At 37.3% G+C, this 14,970-nt stretch overlaps 1 protein-coding gene across 1 annotated transcript in view; it reads right to left on the bottom strand.

Annotated features, from left to right (window-relative positions):
* Positions 1-6,534: 6,534 nt before the first annotated feature.
* Positions 6,535-14,970, bottom strand: part of CARF (calcium responsive transcription factor) — an 85,039-nt gene continuing 76,603 nt past the window's right edge. Inside the window, exons 13-16 of the mRNA XM_011974558.1 lie at positions 14,221-14,284; positions 9,924-10,054; positions 9,170-9,539; positions 6,535-8,088 (exon numbers count right to left, since the gene is read on the bottom strand). Coding sequence (XP_011829948.1) covers positions 7,988-8,088; positions 9,170-9,539; positions 9,924-10,054; positions 14,221-14,284 — 666 coding nt within the window. The 3' untranslated portion in view covers positions 6,535-7,987. The remainder of the gene's footprint in view (positions 8,089-9,169; positions 9,540-9,923; positions 10,055-14,220; positions 14,285-14,970) is intronic.

The following is a 14,970-nucleotide window of genomic DNA, read 5'->3' on the forward strand; positions in this document are numbered from 1 at the left end:
GCCTCCTGAGTAGCTGAGACGACAGGCGCCCGCCACCACACCCAGCTAATTTTTTTTTGTATTTTTAGTAGAGACCGGCTTTCACCGTATTAGCCAGGATGGTCTCCTGACCTCGTGATCTGCCCACCTCGGCCTCCCAAAGTGCTGGGATTACAGGCGTGAGCCACCGCACCTGGCCAAATTTTTCACTTTTTAAATTCACCTTTGAAACGAGTAGGCAGGTTGTAAAGAATGGGGAATTTCGTGTCCATTTCTTTTTAGATGAAGAGGTCCAAAGTGGTCAATAATTTTCCCCAGGTCATCTGGAAAGGGCAGAATTGTCTGACTCCAAAGTCTTAAAAAGATATTTACTTAGTGTCACTATTGAATCACATGTAGTTACCCAATGACTTTAAATGTACCTAAGATTATCAAATAATTTGTTCTGATATGAAAATTGAAAATTAAGTGGAACATAGAAGAAAATCTAGTTATGACATTAGACAAGACAGTGACATTAAGTTTAAATCTGGATCGCCAAACACAAGGTAAGTTTCCTTTGAGTTGATCAATTTAAGTTAAATCAAGTCTCTAACTGAATCATACAAAAATGACCAAAAATGTTCACCAAACTTAGGGGCATATGTTTATGATGATCGAACTTGTAGGTTTTGTGGTTCACATGAAAATCCACTTTAGGAAGTCCAAAGAGCCACATCAAAAAGATAGCCATCTTCCAGAGCAGCTAAAATTCAGATACCCCTGTATAATAAAGAACTATTCAGAGACACATATCATGCATTAAGATAAAGAACTGGCCGGGCGTGGTGGCTCGCGCCTGTAATCCCAGCACTTTGGGAGGCCAAGGCGGGTGGATCACCTGAGGTCAGGAGTTCGAGACCAGCCTGACCAATATGGTGACATCCTGTCTCTGCCAAAAATACAAAAACTCACCAGGCTTCATGGCGTGCGCCAGTAATCCCAGCTACTCAGGAGGCTGAGACAGGAGAATTGCTTGAACCCAGGAGCCTGAGGCAGGAGAATGGCGTGAACCCGGGAGGCGGAGCTTGCAGTAAGCCGAGATCGCGCCACTGCACTCCAGCCTGGGTGGCAGAGCGAGATTCTGTCTCAAAAGAAAACAAAACAAAAAAAGTGAAAAATTCATTCCATTGTGTTGGGAGTTAGGTTTCTATTGGAAGAGAGGGTAAAAAAACTCCCATCATGTTGGGAGGATTGGTTAATTGAAAAAATATCAATTTAAACGTATCCTCCGCAACAAAATAATTTCACTATACTAAAAACACATAGGAAAGCTATAGGAAATTTTAGATAAATGTTTATCTGCTTTCTAGTTGAAGGAGGAGAATTGTTTAAGCACAGAAGTCATCAAAATTAAAAAGCAAACTACAAACCAGGAAAAGTAACAGAGGGTTAATACACTTAATATATAAAACATGTTGCACTTCACACAATAGCCTTGAAGAAAAATGAGATGGACCTAGCATAATGACATGGTAACAAATCTGAGACTAAAGTAGGTGTCCACAATTAAAACAACAAAACTACGCATTACACTGCTATATAATAAAGAATTTGACTTTCCTTTGTCTGTGGTTCCTGACAGTGAATCTTGGAATTTCCCAGTTACTATGACTGTCTTTGTTATTCATGAGCGCCTTGAATCACATCTGAGTATATGCAATGAGATGACACATAGTGGGCCCCTAGATATCATGGGAGCTGGTCATGCTAGAAAAACCAAACATCTAATTGGGTTGGGGCTTTGAGCCAATGATATCAACCCAGCCTTCAGTCCTCCAGGAAAGACAGGAGGACTGAAGAATGAGTTCAGTCATGGGCCAATGATTCAATCAATCATGCCTATGTAATAAAACCCCCATGAAAACTCTGGACATGGTGAATACATTGATATGAAAAGTGAATAACACATCCTGATTCTACAAGGAGAGGGCACAGAGGTTCTGCATTCAGGACCCTCACAGACCTCATCTTATGTATCTGTTCATTTGGTCATTTCTGGTTTGTATCCTTTCTAATAAAACTGTGGTTTTAAGTATAGCACTTTGCTGAGTTCTGTGAGTTGTTCTAGCAAATTATCAAACCTAAAAGGGGATGTGAGAACCTCTCAGATTTGTAGTCAGTTGAAAGCACAGGTGGAGCTGGGCACGTTGGCTCACGCCTGTAATCCCAGCACCAGTACTTTGGGAGCCCAGCAGATCACCTGAGGTCAGGAGTGCAGAGACCAGCCTGGCCAACATGGCGAAACACCATCTCTACCAAAAAATACAAAAATTAGCTGGGTGTGGTGGCACATGCCTGTAATCCCAGCACTTTGGGAGGCCAAGGTGAGTGGATAACCTGAGATTGGGAGTTCAAGACCAGCCTGGCCAACACGGTGAAACCTCGTCACTACTAATAATACAAAAATTAGCCAGGTGTGGTGGTGGGCGCCTGTAATTCCAGCTACTTGGGAGGCTAAGGCAGGAGAATTGTTTGAACCTGGGAGGCAGAGGTTGCAGTGAGCCGAGATCGTGCCATTGCACATTAGCCTGGGTGACAAGAGCAAAACTCCATCTCCAAAAAAAAAAAAACAATTTAAAAGTGGGTGAGCTATGATGCTGGTTGTGGTTAAAAAAAAAAGAATAAAAAACAAATAAGAAAACAAAAATAAAAGTAGGCGAGGCTGGGCACGATAGCTCGTGCCTGTAATCCCAGCACTGTGGGAGGCCAAGGCAGGTGGATTGCTTGAGCCCAGGAGTTTGAGACTAGCCTGGGTAACATGGTGAAACTCCATCTCTACAAAAAATTAGCCAGGCATGGTGTGCATGACTGTAATCCCATCTACTAGGGAGGCTGAGGTAGGAGGATTACTTGAGCCTGGGAGGCGGAGGTTACAGTGACCTGAGATCACACCACTGCACTCCAGCCTGGGTGACAGAGCAAGACCCGGTCTTTTTTTTTTTTTAAAAAAAAAGGTGGGCAAAAGATTCAGACACATCAATAAAGAAGATACAGAGATAGAGATGGCAAATACAACATGAAAAGATGCTCAGTAGTGGTCAGTTATTAGAGAAATGGAAATTAAAACCACAGTAAGATACTACTACCCACCTATTAAAATCTCTAAAACCTAAAAACTGTTCATAACAAGTGTTGGCTAGGATATAGAGAACCTGGAACTTTCATACACTGTCGGTGGGAATATAAATTGTCACAATCACTTTGGAAAATCATTTGGCAGTTTGTTAAAAAGTTAAATATATACCTAACGTATGACTCAGGTATTCTACTCCTAGATATTTACCCAAGAGAAATGAAAGCATAAGTTTATACAAAGACTTGTACACAGATGTCCATGGAAACTTTATTCATAATAGCCTAGAACTATTAATGTCTATCATCAAAAGAATAAACAAATTATGATATATTCATAAAATGTAATACTACTCAGCAGCAAATAAATGATTTATTCATAAATGCTACAATATAGACAAATTACAAAATTACTATGCTGAGTGACAAAAGCCAGACCAAAAAACGATCATACTATATATTATATGATTTCATTTGTAGCAAACTGATCTTAAAGAAAGCAGATCAGTGGTCTGGTGATGGTGGGGTCAGGGGCAAGGAGGATTAAGAAAGAATGGATCACAAAGAGGTACTATGAAACTTTGAGAGTGATGAATATGTTCATTACCTTGCTTATGGTGATGACTTCGTGGCTGTATACATATGACAAAACTTATCAGATTGGGTATTTTAATATGTACAGTTTATTGTATTTCAATTACACCTCAAGATATTTAAAAATAAAATCCCTCCTGGTACATGATTCACACTCTGTACTCTGGGTTTTAGTATTCTTATACCCATATCACATTACCAAAGGTTTTCCATATTAACCATACAAATTATTTATTTTTCTCAGGAATCACTTTAGCATCCATTAATAAATGAGTTTTTTCTATTCCCAAAGTTTTAAGAATTCAGTCAGTAATGAATACTTGTATTATTCAACAGTAAAATTCATACATAACATGTATGTGGCAAAAGTATACTAAGGCTTTGTCCTTATGACTAAGTTAATTAAGTAGAAAGATAGATTCTTAGATATTAAAACAGTGTATCATTTAAAATGTTTGATGTCTAAGCCAGCTGATGGAGAAGAGCCAATGCAGTATCCCTTCTGGAGAGATTAAGATTTCCAAGGTGCTCAAAAACAGGTACAGAGTGGAAAAAAGTTTTAAAAAAAGCAAAGAGGGAAAAATTAATAATCCCTTCACTTTTGATCACATACTTTGTCATTACTCCTAAAATATAAAGCTGTACTTGAAAATGTCATGGTGCCAAAACATGGCGGGGGCGGGGGGGGGAGGCGGAAATAATTACTTATTACACACATTGTTTTAAAATGTTGATGCTTGCCTGAGTTGCAGGGTATTAAATGCATATATATCTCCCCAAAACGTAATGCTAACAGGAGTTACTGGTAGTTATGCTTAAAACTTTCAGCTTCCAAACTGGACATAAATCTCTGGCCAAAATTCTCAGGTATTCAAGTGTTTATTCAGCATCTTCAAGATGAACAAAATTGCCACTATCTCTAAGAAAAATATAAAAAGAAAACTAACAAGTATAAGAAAAAAAAAGGATTTTTAATGAAAAAAATACATGATAACAAGGACACTATACATCAAGTTGCTATATATATATACATATGCACACACATTTTTTAAACCTCTTTTTTTAAACCTTGTACAAGTTAAACAACATCTTTCTAATACCCACATGATTAAGTATGTATTCTGACAGGATATAAAGAAGATGAAACACAAGCTGGTGGGCCTCAGAATTAGAAACTCTAATGCAGGACCAGATCCCAAAAGCTATGTTTTCTATCACTTTTGTGACATTTAGGAAACATTTACCTTGCATAAGATATAAAAGCTTTTCCTTTTAAGTCTACTAATTGTTTGTACAGAAAATCACTATTGAGGGAAAGATCCACCATGGCTGTGTTTATCTATAATTCACTGTAGTATACACAAAGTTCACTTGGAAGTTGGGAATGTGAAAACTATAATGAATAAATAAGCTGAGCTGTAATTGTGAATTTCTTACTGCTAATTTTGAATGTCCAACTCACGCCTACAGATATTACACCTTACAATACATGACACACAAAAAAACCATGTCAAACTTTGCTGTAGAGCTGTTAGAGAAAGCCAATATAGATAATGAAAATTTTAGGAGCTTGTATTTAATACTCTATACATTTCAAAATAATTAAACATTTTAAGTATGTAAACATAGTTTTCAAAAAGTGATGCTGAGCACCTTTAAACACAATACTGATACACTGTGACTAAACATGCATTTAGATGACAATGGATTTTTAAAATCTCATTTAAAAACCATTTTTAAAGAGCTACTCATTGAAATACTTACATGAAAATATTGATAGCTCCAGTTTCTACCTAAAAACCAAAAGAGTATATAATTAGGGATTTAAACTTTTCTTCATGCTCTTGGTTTTTGTGGGGTTTTGTTTTTTGGTTTATTTGTGGGAAAGTTGCTCTGTAACTTTCTGTCTGATTAAAAAACAGTATCAGAAGAGACATTCACATAGAATGAAGTGAGAAAAATATTATTTTTCTAACTATACCGAAGTTTGAGTCCTCTGGCATGTCTCATCCTCACAGGTAACTGACTAGAATTTGTATATTAACAAGCACTTCTCCTTAGCAGCTCAACATCAAAAAAGAAAGGAATGCCTCCAAAAGACTGAGTTCAATTGGTGAAATAGCTAATAATAAACCATTACCACTATTATCACTATTGAGAGGTAAAGATTTATTATTTAGAATCTTGAAAGAAAAGGATTCCATAAAAACTAGAAACAACAAATGAAAAGAATATTACCTACAGTGCAACACTAAACTATAAATTAATTTGGACTTATTCCTTTTATATACACACAGACTAAGAGAAATCTGGATTTGAGGTAATTAAGAGTTGTGTTTAACTTAGTGTAACATAATCAAATTTGGCAACCTGCCTTTATAAAATGCCAACATCAAATATTTTCAATTCATAGGAAAAAGAAAAGTAATTTTTATTAAAAATCATACATAACTAAATATTAGCTTTGCATTAAAAAGGGTATAAATAATAAACTTTACATTAAATAAAATATAAATCTAAAGAGCAACAAATATTAGAATTCCACCTACCTCTACTATAACAGTACTTTATATTTAGATACATGTCATGTACCTGAAACAAAATCAATTAAGAATGGGAGGCTGGACTTAGAAAAGCCAAAAGTGACTCATATTCATGTAAAGTATTAAGGTTAAATTTGATATTATATTGTGCATGCTTTGAATATTAAACATTGATATCCATTTAAAATATTTTTAAAATATAAAATATACCCACAAATGGTCTCTGGAGAAACAAAAGCCTTTAGGTTAATTTCCTGAAATTACAGTTGATATTTCTAGTTTACCAATCTTTTTTTTTTTTTTGGAGATGGAGTTTCTCTCTTGTTGCCCAGGCTGGAGTGCAATGGCGCGATTTTGGCTCATTGCAACCTCCGCCTCCAGTGTTCAAGCAATTCTCCTGCCTTAGCCTCCCAAGTAGCTGGGATTACAGGCGCCCACCACCACACCCAGTTAATTTTTGTATTTTTAGTAGAAATGGGGTTTCACCGTGTTGGCCAGGCTGGTCTTGAACTCCTGACCTCAGGTGGTCTACCCACCTAGGCCTCCCAAAGTGCTGTGATTACAGGCATGAGCCACCATGTCCAGCCTAGTACCAATCTTTAGACAACAGATGCTTATAATGAATATACTGTTTAGTACTTATTTGGTATTTGAAGTTAATATACTTACTTAACAAAGAAAATATCCCAGATCAGATGTTTTGAAGTTTTAAATATAAACTAAATTTTAAACTATAAATACTTACCTTAAAATACTAGAAATCCTAATACCCCATCAATTCAGTAAGAGCTCTGGCATAGAAAAATGTAACTACAAATCAAATTATTTTTTAACCAGCGCTGGATCTTCATTACAAAATAAGGGGAAAAAAAAATCCTCTGCTGTCATCAAAAAGTTTCCCAAATTATCTGTAAACACCAAGGAATTCTATTATTCTTTTTCAATTCTCTCAATTTCTACATCTTTCTACCTATAGTATTTTGCTTCCAATTTAGCACAAAGCCATGCTACATATGTTGATTTCTGTTGCTTATCTGATTAATTCAAGTAAAAATCCTCAGTACTTACCAAGACACTTTAAATTTCTATTAGATAACCACTAATATACTATTGGTTTGTAGTTAAAAGTACAAAAATTAGAAGGGAAGTGGCTAAAATGCAACTGCACAGTCTCCGCAGATATAGCTGCTGGACTTTGTGTTATGATGTAAAACCGAATACTTCATCTTTCTTAATGAGATAGATTATAAACATTTTCTTACCTGTCTGGCAATTAAAAATTTCTTCACAACTTTAAAGAGAGAACAAGTTCCTTCAGAACTTAAAAAAATTCATGATATACATACACACATACAAACATACATTCACACAATGGTGCTGTTGCTGTTGATCTTTTCTGTTTTGTAAGAACCAAAATTGAGTATTTCCAAGGATAAGTTAACTAAACTATTTGTGTCCAGACTGTATTACTGTGGATAAGTTCAAAAGAGCTTTTGAAATACTGGCCTTATTAGATAATCAAAGAGCATAAAAATTATACAAAATAAGAAGAGTAAAACATCTCTTAAGGAAGGTAAAAATATGGAACTGGCAACAAATACATCAGTTTTAAATAAAAGCTTCTCATCAAACTGGTCTTCAGTCCAATTATCTCAATGCCACGCTTTGACTATATTCACCTTCTTTTCTAAGACATCAGAAGTCACCAGAGTTGTAAATTCTGAAAAGCTTCAATAATTTATATAGCAGATAATTTCTTATAGTCCACAATTTTTTTTTGCTTCCATAGACAATGCTGGTTCTTTGGGTTCTTGCTTAACTTGGTTCACAGAAATGGTACCTTCTGGATTTTCTTCAACTTTAAAAACAAACAGAAAAATCCTAAAAGTTAATATATTTCATGACACTGGAAGAGAGGGGAAAATATTTTATATTCTAAAAATAACTTCTGTGAAAACTTTTTTCAAAGCAAACTGCAAATCTTTTCCCACAAAAGTGCCCAATCCAGAACAATTTGTGTGCAAAGAAGTAACAGATAAAGTAGGAGTTAACAGAGTTTACCTCTATGTTGACAGAGATTAGTAATAAAGCGAAGGTAACAAGGTCTTAGGTTAAACCTAAATGCCCAAGTCTTACTAGTTCCCTTTCAACTCAACATTTACTTTGTAATTCCAAATCTTCCTTTCAGCCAGGTGCAGTGGCTCACTCCTGTAATCCCAGCACTTTGGGAGGCTGAGGTGGGAGGACTGCTTGAGCCCAGGAGTTCGAGACCAGCCTGGGCAACATAGTGAGCCCCCATCCCTTTAAAAAAAAAAAAAAATTAAATAATTTGCCCATTATGGTGGCATGTGCCTATGGTCCCAGCTACTTGGGAAGCTGAGGTGGAAAGATCGCTTGAATCAAGGAGATGAAGGCTGTAGTGACCTGTGATTGCATCATTGCACTCCAGCCTGGGTGACATAATGAGACTCTGTCTCAAAACAACAAAAAACCAAAAATGAAAATCTTCCTTTTAACCTTTATATATGTGTACTTCATTTCACTCTTCTTTGTGTATGTGTGCATATATCAATTCTTCCATAATAACCTTTGCATGAAAATATTTTTCCTTGTTTAATTTTTTCCTATTTTTTTTCATGTACTCTAAAATGACCTTCCTGGTTTCACATTACCACAGATTTTCCATGGAAAACAGGTAATTAGGGAACAGTAATTTCTATGGCATTAAATAATTAGAAATAAGGAGAAGAAAAAAATTTAAGCTTAAAAGTTCTAAAACTCAGGCTAATGAAATCTCCTCCTTCTCTCCCATAATTTTGCTTCACTTATATAATATCAGAGACCCAATGGGAAGAAATAATATTTTATTTATAGTATAATACAGTGTTGATAATCCACAAAGGTTACAACAATAACATCATAAATCGATTTCAACTTACTAAGAGCTGAGTGGTTGTCTATAATCTGTATTGGAATAGTCTGCACATCTCCCAACAGAATTCGATGAACAGTTCCTTCCAGATTCCCTGTATCCTCAACACCTCCAACTTCTACCAGCTGGTCCATTGCAACTAGATTTTGATCTGGTTCTGGAAGGTTACCCATGGTGGAGGCAGTACCATTGTTTTGGGTTAGGCATGTATCTCTTTGAAGGCTATGACTTTGACCAAGCAGTAGAGAATTATTATTCATTACAGCACTTCCTATTGGATCCAGAAGTCCTGAAGGACTAGAGGATGGCTGGTTATTTACTGATATCAGAGCTGGTGATTCATCAGGAGAGGTGAACCTTGGTTGTAACTGCAAACCCTTTTAAACCAAAAAGAGTTACATCAAAATGTTTGAATTTACCATGTATGATATTCTCATAGGATATACTATTCTTTTGACAAAAAATCCAAACAAATAAAAAGAGTATGGTTACAAATAAATATTAAATGAAGAAAGAAACAAGAATCAAGGGAAAAGTAGTACAACTAAATTTATTGCATTCATAGTCAACCTTAAACTTTTAAAAAACATACTGTTTGAGTTATCTTAAATCAAGAAACAAAAAGATCAGGAAATTAACAATGAAAACATATTTGATCATTATTATAATTCTGTAACAATTCTCTAAAATCTCTAGAAGAAGAGGTGAAGTGAGGAATAAAGAGAAGGACCTCAAATCTGGATATTTTACTGGATACCTACCTGCAGTTGTGTAAATATTTTGGGCTGAAATGAGGAGAGTGAGGAGAGCAAGTGAGTTGGCTCAGGAGACAAAGAACCCCTTGTCTGATTTGTTTCCACTTTGGTGGTAATTGATTCTCCTGGTGAATTTCCTAAATTATATTAAAGAAACTATTAAAACAAAATAATTTTTATGGCTTCTCTGAAGTCATAAAAATACTTTATTACAACCCTTTCTATCAGAACTAAAATAGGAACTAATTTCAAAGTTGCAAAGGACTTCAGTAAGTCATCTAGCCCAAGGGTCCCTGACCCTACCAGTCTGTACCTTGTTAGGAACTGGGCTGCACAGCAGGAGGTGAGCATGGGGCAAGCAAGCCTTACTGCGTGAGCTCTACCTCATGTTAGATCAGCAGAGGCATTAGATTCTAGGATCTAAGTTGCATGCTCCTTATGAGAATCTAATGCCTGATGATCAGAGGTGGAAGAGTTTCATCCCAAAACCATCCCCCCAACTCTCCACCCTGGGTCTGTGGAAAAATTGTGTTCCACAAAACCGGTCCTTGATGCCAAAAAGGCTGGGGACTGCTGATGTAGCCCACTATTTGCAGAACCTGGCAGATAATGAGAATCTCTAAGGGATGTTTAAGAAAATATAGATTCCTAGGTTTAACCTCCATTAATTTTAATTTGGTAGATCTAGAATGGGATTCTCCCTCCATATCCATGGGAGACTGGTTACAGGACCTCCACCAGAAATAAAAATCTGCAGATGCTCAGTTCCTGATATAAAATGGCATAGTATTTGCATATAATCTAAGCATATCCTCCCACAAACTTTAAATCCTCTCTGGATTACCTATAATACACAATACAAGGTAGAAGTCCTCCAGTATACTTTAAATCATCTCTAGATTACAAGAAGGAAAAAATATATGTACATGTTTGGTACACATCCAATTAAAAATACATTTTTTATCAGTGGTTTGTTGAAGCCATGGATACAGAACCCATAGATACAGACGCACAACTATATATACATATTTTTTTACCTTGAAATACACTATATCTGTAACTCGAATCTAGTCTGTTCTCTGTACTATAATGCTGGACTATACTAAGCTTCTCTAGATGTGTGAAATCTAAGGAGCTTCTCAATTAACATCAAACTTAATTCACCTTTTGTAGCCCTAGTAACTAGGACAATACCTGGAAAAATTGGTCTTTAATGATAACAGCATTAAATTTATTTCAATAACTCATTTTGGTATAAATGAATAAAAATTAAAACTGTTTTCTTAATATCTCAAATTTAAACTAATTGTTGGGAATGTGAATCATTCTCATGTAATTCTTATATGTTAACTCAAATATATTCATCTCTTTAAGTCAATGAAGAACTAATTATCAGCCAGGCGAAGTGGCTCACGTTTGTAATCCCAGCTCTTTGGGAGGCCGGGGCAGATGGATAACTTGAGACCAGGAATTTGAGACCAGCCTGGGCAGCATGGTGAAACCTTGTCTCCAGTAAAAATACACAAATTAGCCGGGTGTGGTGGCATGTGCCTGTAGTCCCAGTTACTTGGGGGGCTAAGGTGGGAGGATCGCTGGAGCACGGGAGGCAGAGGGTACAATGAGCCAAGATCGTCCCACTGCACTCAAGTATGGGTGACAGAGTGAAATCCTGTCTCAAAACAGAAAAAGAAAACCTAATTATCAATGAATATTTATTGCTTCCATACTAATTTTAAAATGGCCATAATATCAGAGAAGAATGGATTTAAGTAGTAGCTTTCTGTGTGACCTTCAATATGCTATATAACTCAGTTTCTTTTCTTTCTTTTTTTTTTTTTTTGAGACAGACTTGCTCTGTTGCCCAGGCTGGAGTGCAGTGGCATAATCTCGGCTCATTGCAACCTCTGCTTCCCGGGTTCAAGCGATTCTCTTGCCTCAGCCTCCTGAGTAGCTGGGACTACAGGCATGTGACACCATGCCCAGCTAATTTTTGTATTTTTAGTAGAGACAGGGTTTCACCATGCTGACCAGGCTAGTCTTGAACTCCTGACCTCAGGTGATCCACCTACCTTGGCCTCCCAAAGTGCTGGGATTACAGGCGTGAGTCACTGCATCCATCCTATAACTCAGTTTCTAAACTTTAGCTTCCTCATCTGTAAAATCAGCATAAGAGTCCTTTCTCAATGGACCACTGAGAGGACTAAATAGCACTCAAGCATTTCTTGGCTTCTTCATTATTAATGTCCTTTTACTTCACTACTGTAGTCACCCACCACTATCATCATACTCTGGATGATCCTACCTCTAACATCTGAAGTTCAAACAGCTCATTCTCTGATCACAACCTCTTATTTTTTTATTTTTATTCTGTTTTCGAGATGGAGTCTTGCTCTGCTATCCAGGCTGGAGTGCAGTGGCGTGATCTCGGCTCACTGCAACCTCCACCTCCCGGGTTCAAGCGATTCCCCTGCCTCAGCCTCCTGAGTAGCTGGGATTACAGGCATGTGCCACCATCCCCAGCTAATTTTTATATTTTTAGTAGAGACGAGGTTTCACCATGTTGGCCAGGCTGGTCTCAAACTCCTGACCCCAAATGATCTGCCTACCTTGGCCTTCCAAAGTTCTGAGATTACAGGTGGGAGCACTGTGCCCAGCTACAATCTCTTATTCTTCCAGAGATTTTGCTCAGGCACTTCACTACAATTGTTGTTCAACCTCATGTGAACCTCCAGTCAATTAATCCCTCAGTTTTCTTCAGATCCATCAACCTCTTTCTTAATAAAATTCTTTCCCCATCCAGCCTACAGTCCTAGGTCTATAACTTCAGTTACTCTTTCACAAGTACCTAAACTCTCTTGCCTCTCTGTCCTTTGGTCATATCCCTCAAGTAAAACCCTAACTCTGCATAAAAATGGCTTTCCTTCCCAATACATGGGAAGCTGAATGCCACTGAAAAAGAAACTCACTAATTCTACTAATACCAATTCTTTATTAACTTTGATTGGACCTTCACCTGTATCTGGCAATGTTTTACTCTCTATCCAGGATAGTTTCTAATTTGCATTTCCCTCAAATCCATGCCACCCTTCTTCAAACCTTTCCTTATCCTTAGCACTCTTACAGAGAAAAGGGAAGCCAACAGAAGTTTCAACTTCCCATCACCATCTTCATCTATCTTTTCAGTTCTCTACTCTCTTAAAATACCTTCCCTCAACCCCATTTGCCATCGCAAAATTCCTGAAAAAGTGGCGCACTTTTTAAGGAGTCCCTACTCCTTCTTCATCTCCCATTCACCCTTCAATCACCCCAATATGGCTTCCTCCCAATCCACTCCACTGAAATGGCTCAGATACTCAGCTTTACAAACCTAGTAAGTCCTTTATTCTCTCTCCTGCCCTACCAATGCTCTATTCTTTCACCAGTGTTGCTGAGCTCAGTAAATGCTATCAGTCAGTTGCTCATTATAGAAATTCAGAGGTTTGGTCAGGCGCAGTGGCTCACGCCTGTAATCCCAGCACTTTGGGAGGCCAAGGTGGGTGGATCACCTGAGGTCAGGAGTTTGAGATCAGATTGGGCAGCATGCCGAAACCCCATCTTGACTAAAAATACAAAAATTAGCCAGGTATGGTGGTGTGTGCCTGTGATCCCAGCTACTTGGGAGGCTGAGGCTGGAGAATCACTTGAACCCGGGAGGCGGAGGTTTCAGTGAGCCGAGATTGCACCACTTCACTTCAGCCTGGGTGACAGAGTGACACTCTGTCTCAAAAACAAAAAAAGAAATTCAGAGGTTTAACTTTATATAGGGGGTGAAGTTACAAATGTACTTAAAACAAAAGAGTTTACAATTTGAGTACTAAGAGGAGTTTGCCATGCAGAAGAAAAAAGACATTTCCAGAAGAGAGAACAAATGCAAAAGGGTGGAAATAAGTTTGGAATATTGAAAGGGCACAGCGGTAAGAACACAGGAGAAAAAATAACCATAAAAAATGGACCATAGTTCCCGAATCAGGGCATCTTAGGGTTATGACTACTGGAATTAGCCAGACTTATAGTGAATTAGCTACAGTTAACTGTGCTAGTTATCAGCTTCAAAATTTCAGTCATAAAAAAGCATTAAAAGCAAAGTATAAGAGGAAATTAAAATAGCAGGAAGTATGTTGATAAACCATAACAAAGCTGCTCCTACGTCTTTGGATCCTGGTTTCCTTATCTATAAAATCTGATTAGATGACATAGTATCTTAAGTTCCTTCTAGTTAAACACCGTTTGAATTTGTATTTTAAACGTATTCAAGACAACCTACCTTCTGCAAATGTAACCGTCACGGTCTCTTTGAGAATATTCCCACTGTCTGTAGTCCATTGAAGCTGAAATGGAAACATTTATTTCAGTAAAAATAAAGCTCTTACATTGAAAAATATCTTAAGACGTCATTACAACTGTCGCATTTTATTCACAGTATGTGATTTATTCTGCTACTCTCTTCACTTGTTCACATTCTCCAAGCACAAGTATACTTTACTATACAAATATATTAAATTCCTGAGTTTAGATAGCAGGAATTTAGACAAGTGTAGATGACAAGGACTACTTCTAACATTTAGATAGTGAATAATTAAGAGTTATTGGGCTGGGTACAGTGGGTCACGCCCATAAGGCTTGGGAAGCCAAGGCTAGAGAAGTGCTTGAGGCCAGGAGTTTGAGATCAGCCTGGGCAACAAAGTGAGACTCAGGCTCTACAAAAAATTAAAAAATTAGCTAGGTGTAATGGCTGGTGCCCGTAGCTCCAGCTGACAGGAGTCTAAGGTGGGAGGACTGCTTGAGTCTTGGAGGTCGTGGCTGCAGTGAGCCATGATTGTGTGAGCGCACTCTGGCTGGGCGACAGTGAAACTCTATCTTAAAAAAAAAAAAAGAAAAAAGACAAAGAGTTATAGATTGCAAGAAACAGTTTTGGCTTTTAAAATATCCATATTTTTTCAGATACTGCATTTGGATAACAGAAGTTAGGAGAGCAAAAGATATTGCACCTCAGATTTAATGGCATAAACACTGG

This window comes from Mandrillus leucophaeus, unplaced genomic scaffold, assembly GCF_000951045.1.
Source record: "Mandrillus leucophaeus isolate KB7577 unplaced genomic scaffold, Mleu.le_1.0 Scaffold146, whole genome shotgun sequence".
In the NCBI taxonomy this organism is placed as follows: domain Eukaryota; kingdom Metazoa; phylum Chordata; class Mammalia; order Primates; family Cercopithecidae; genus Mandrillus; species Mandrillus leucophaeus.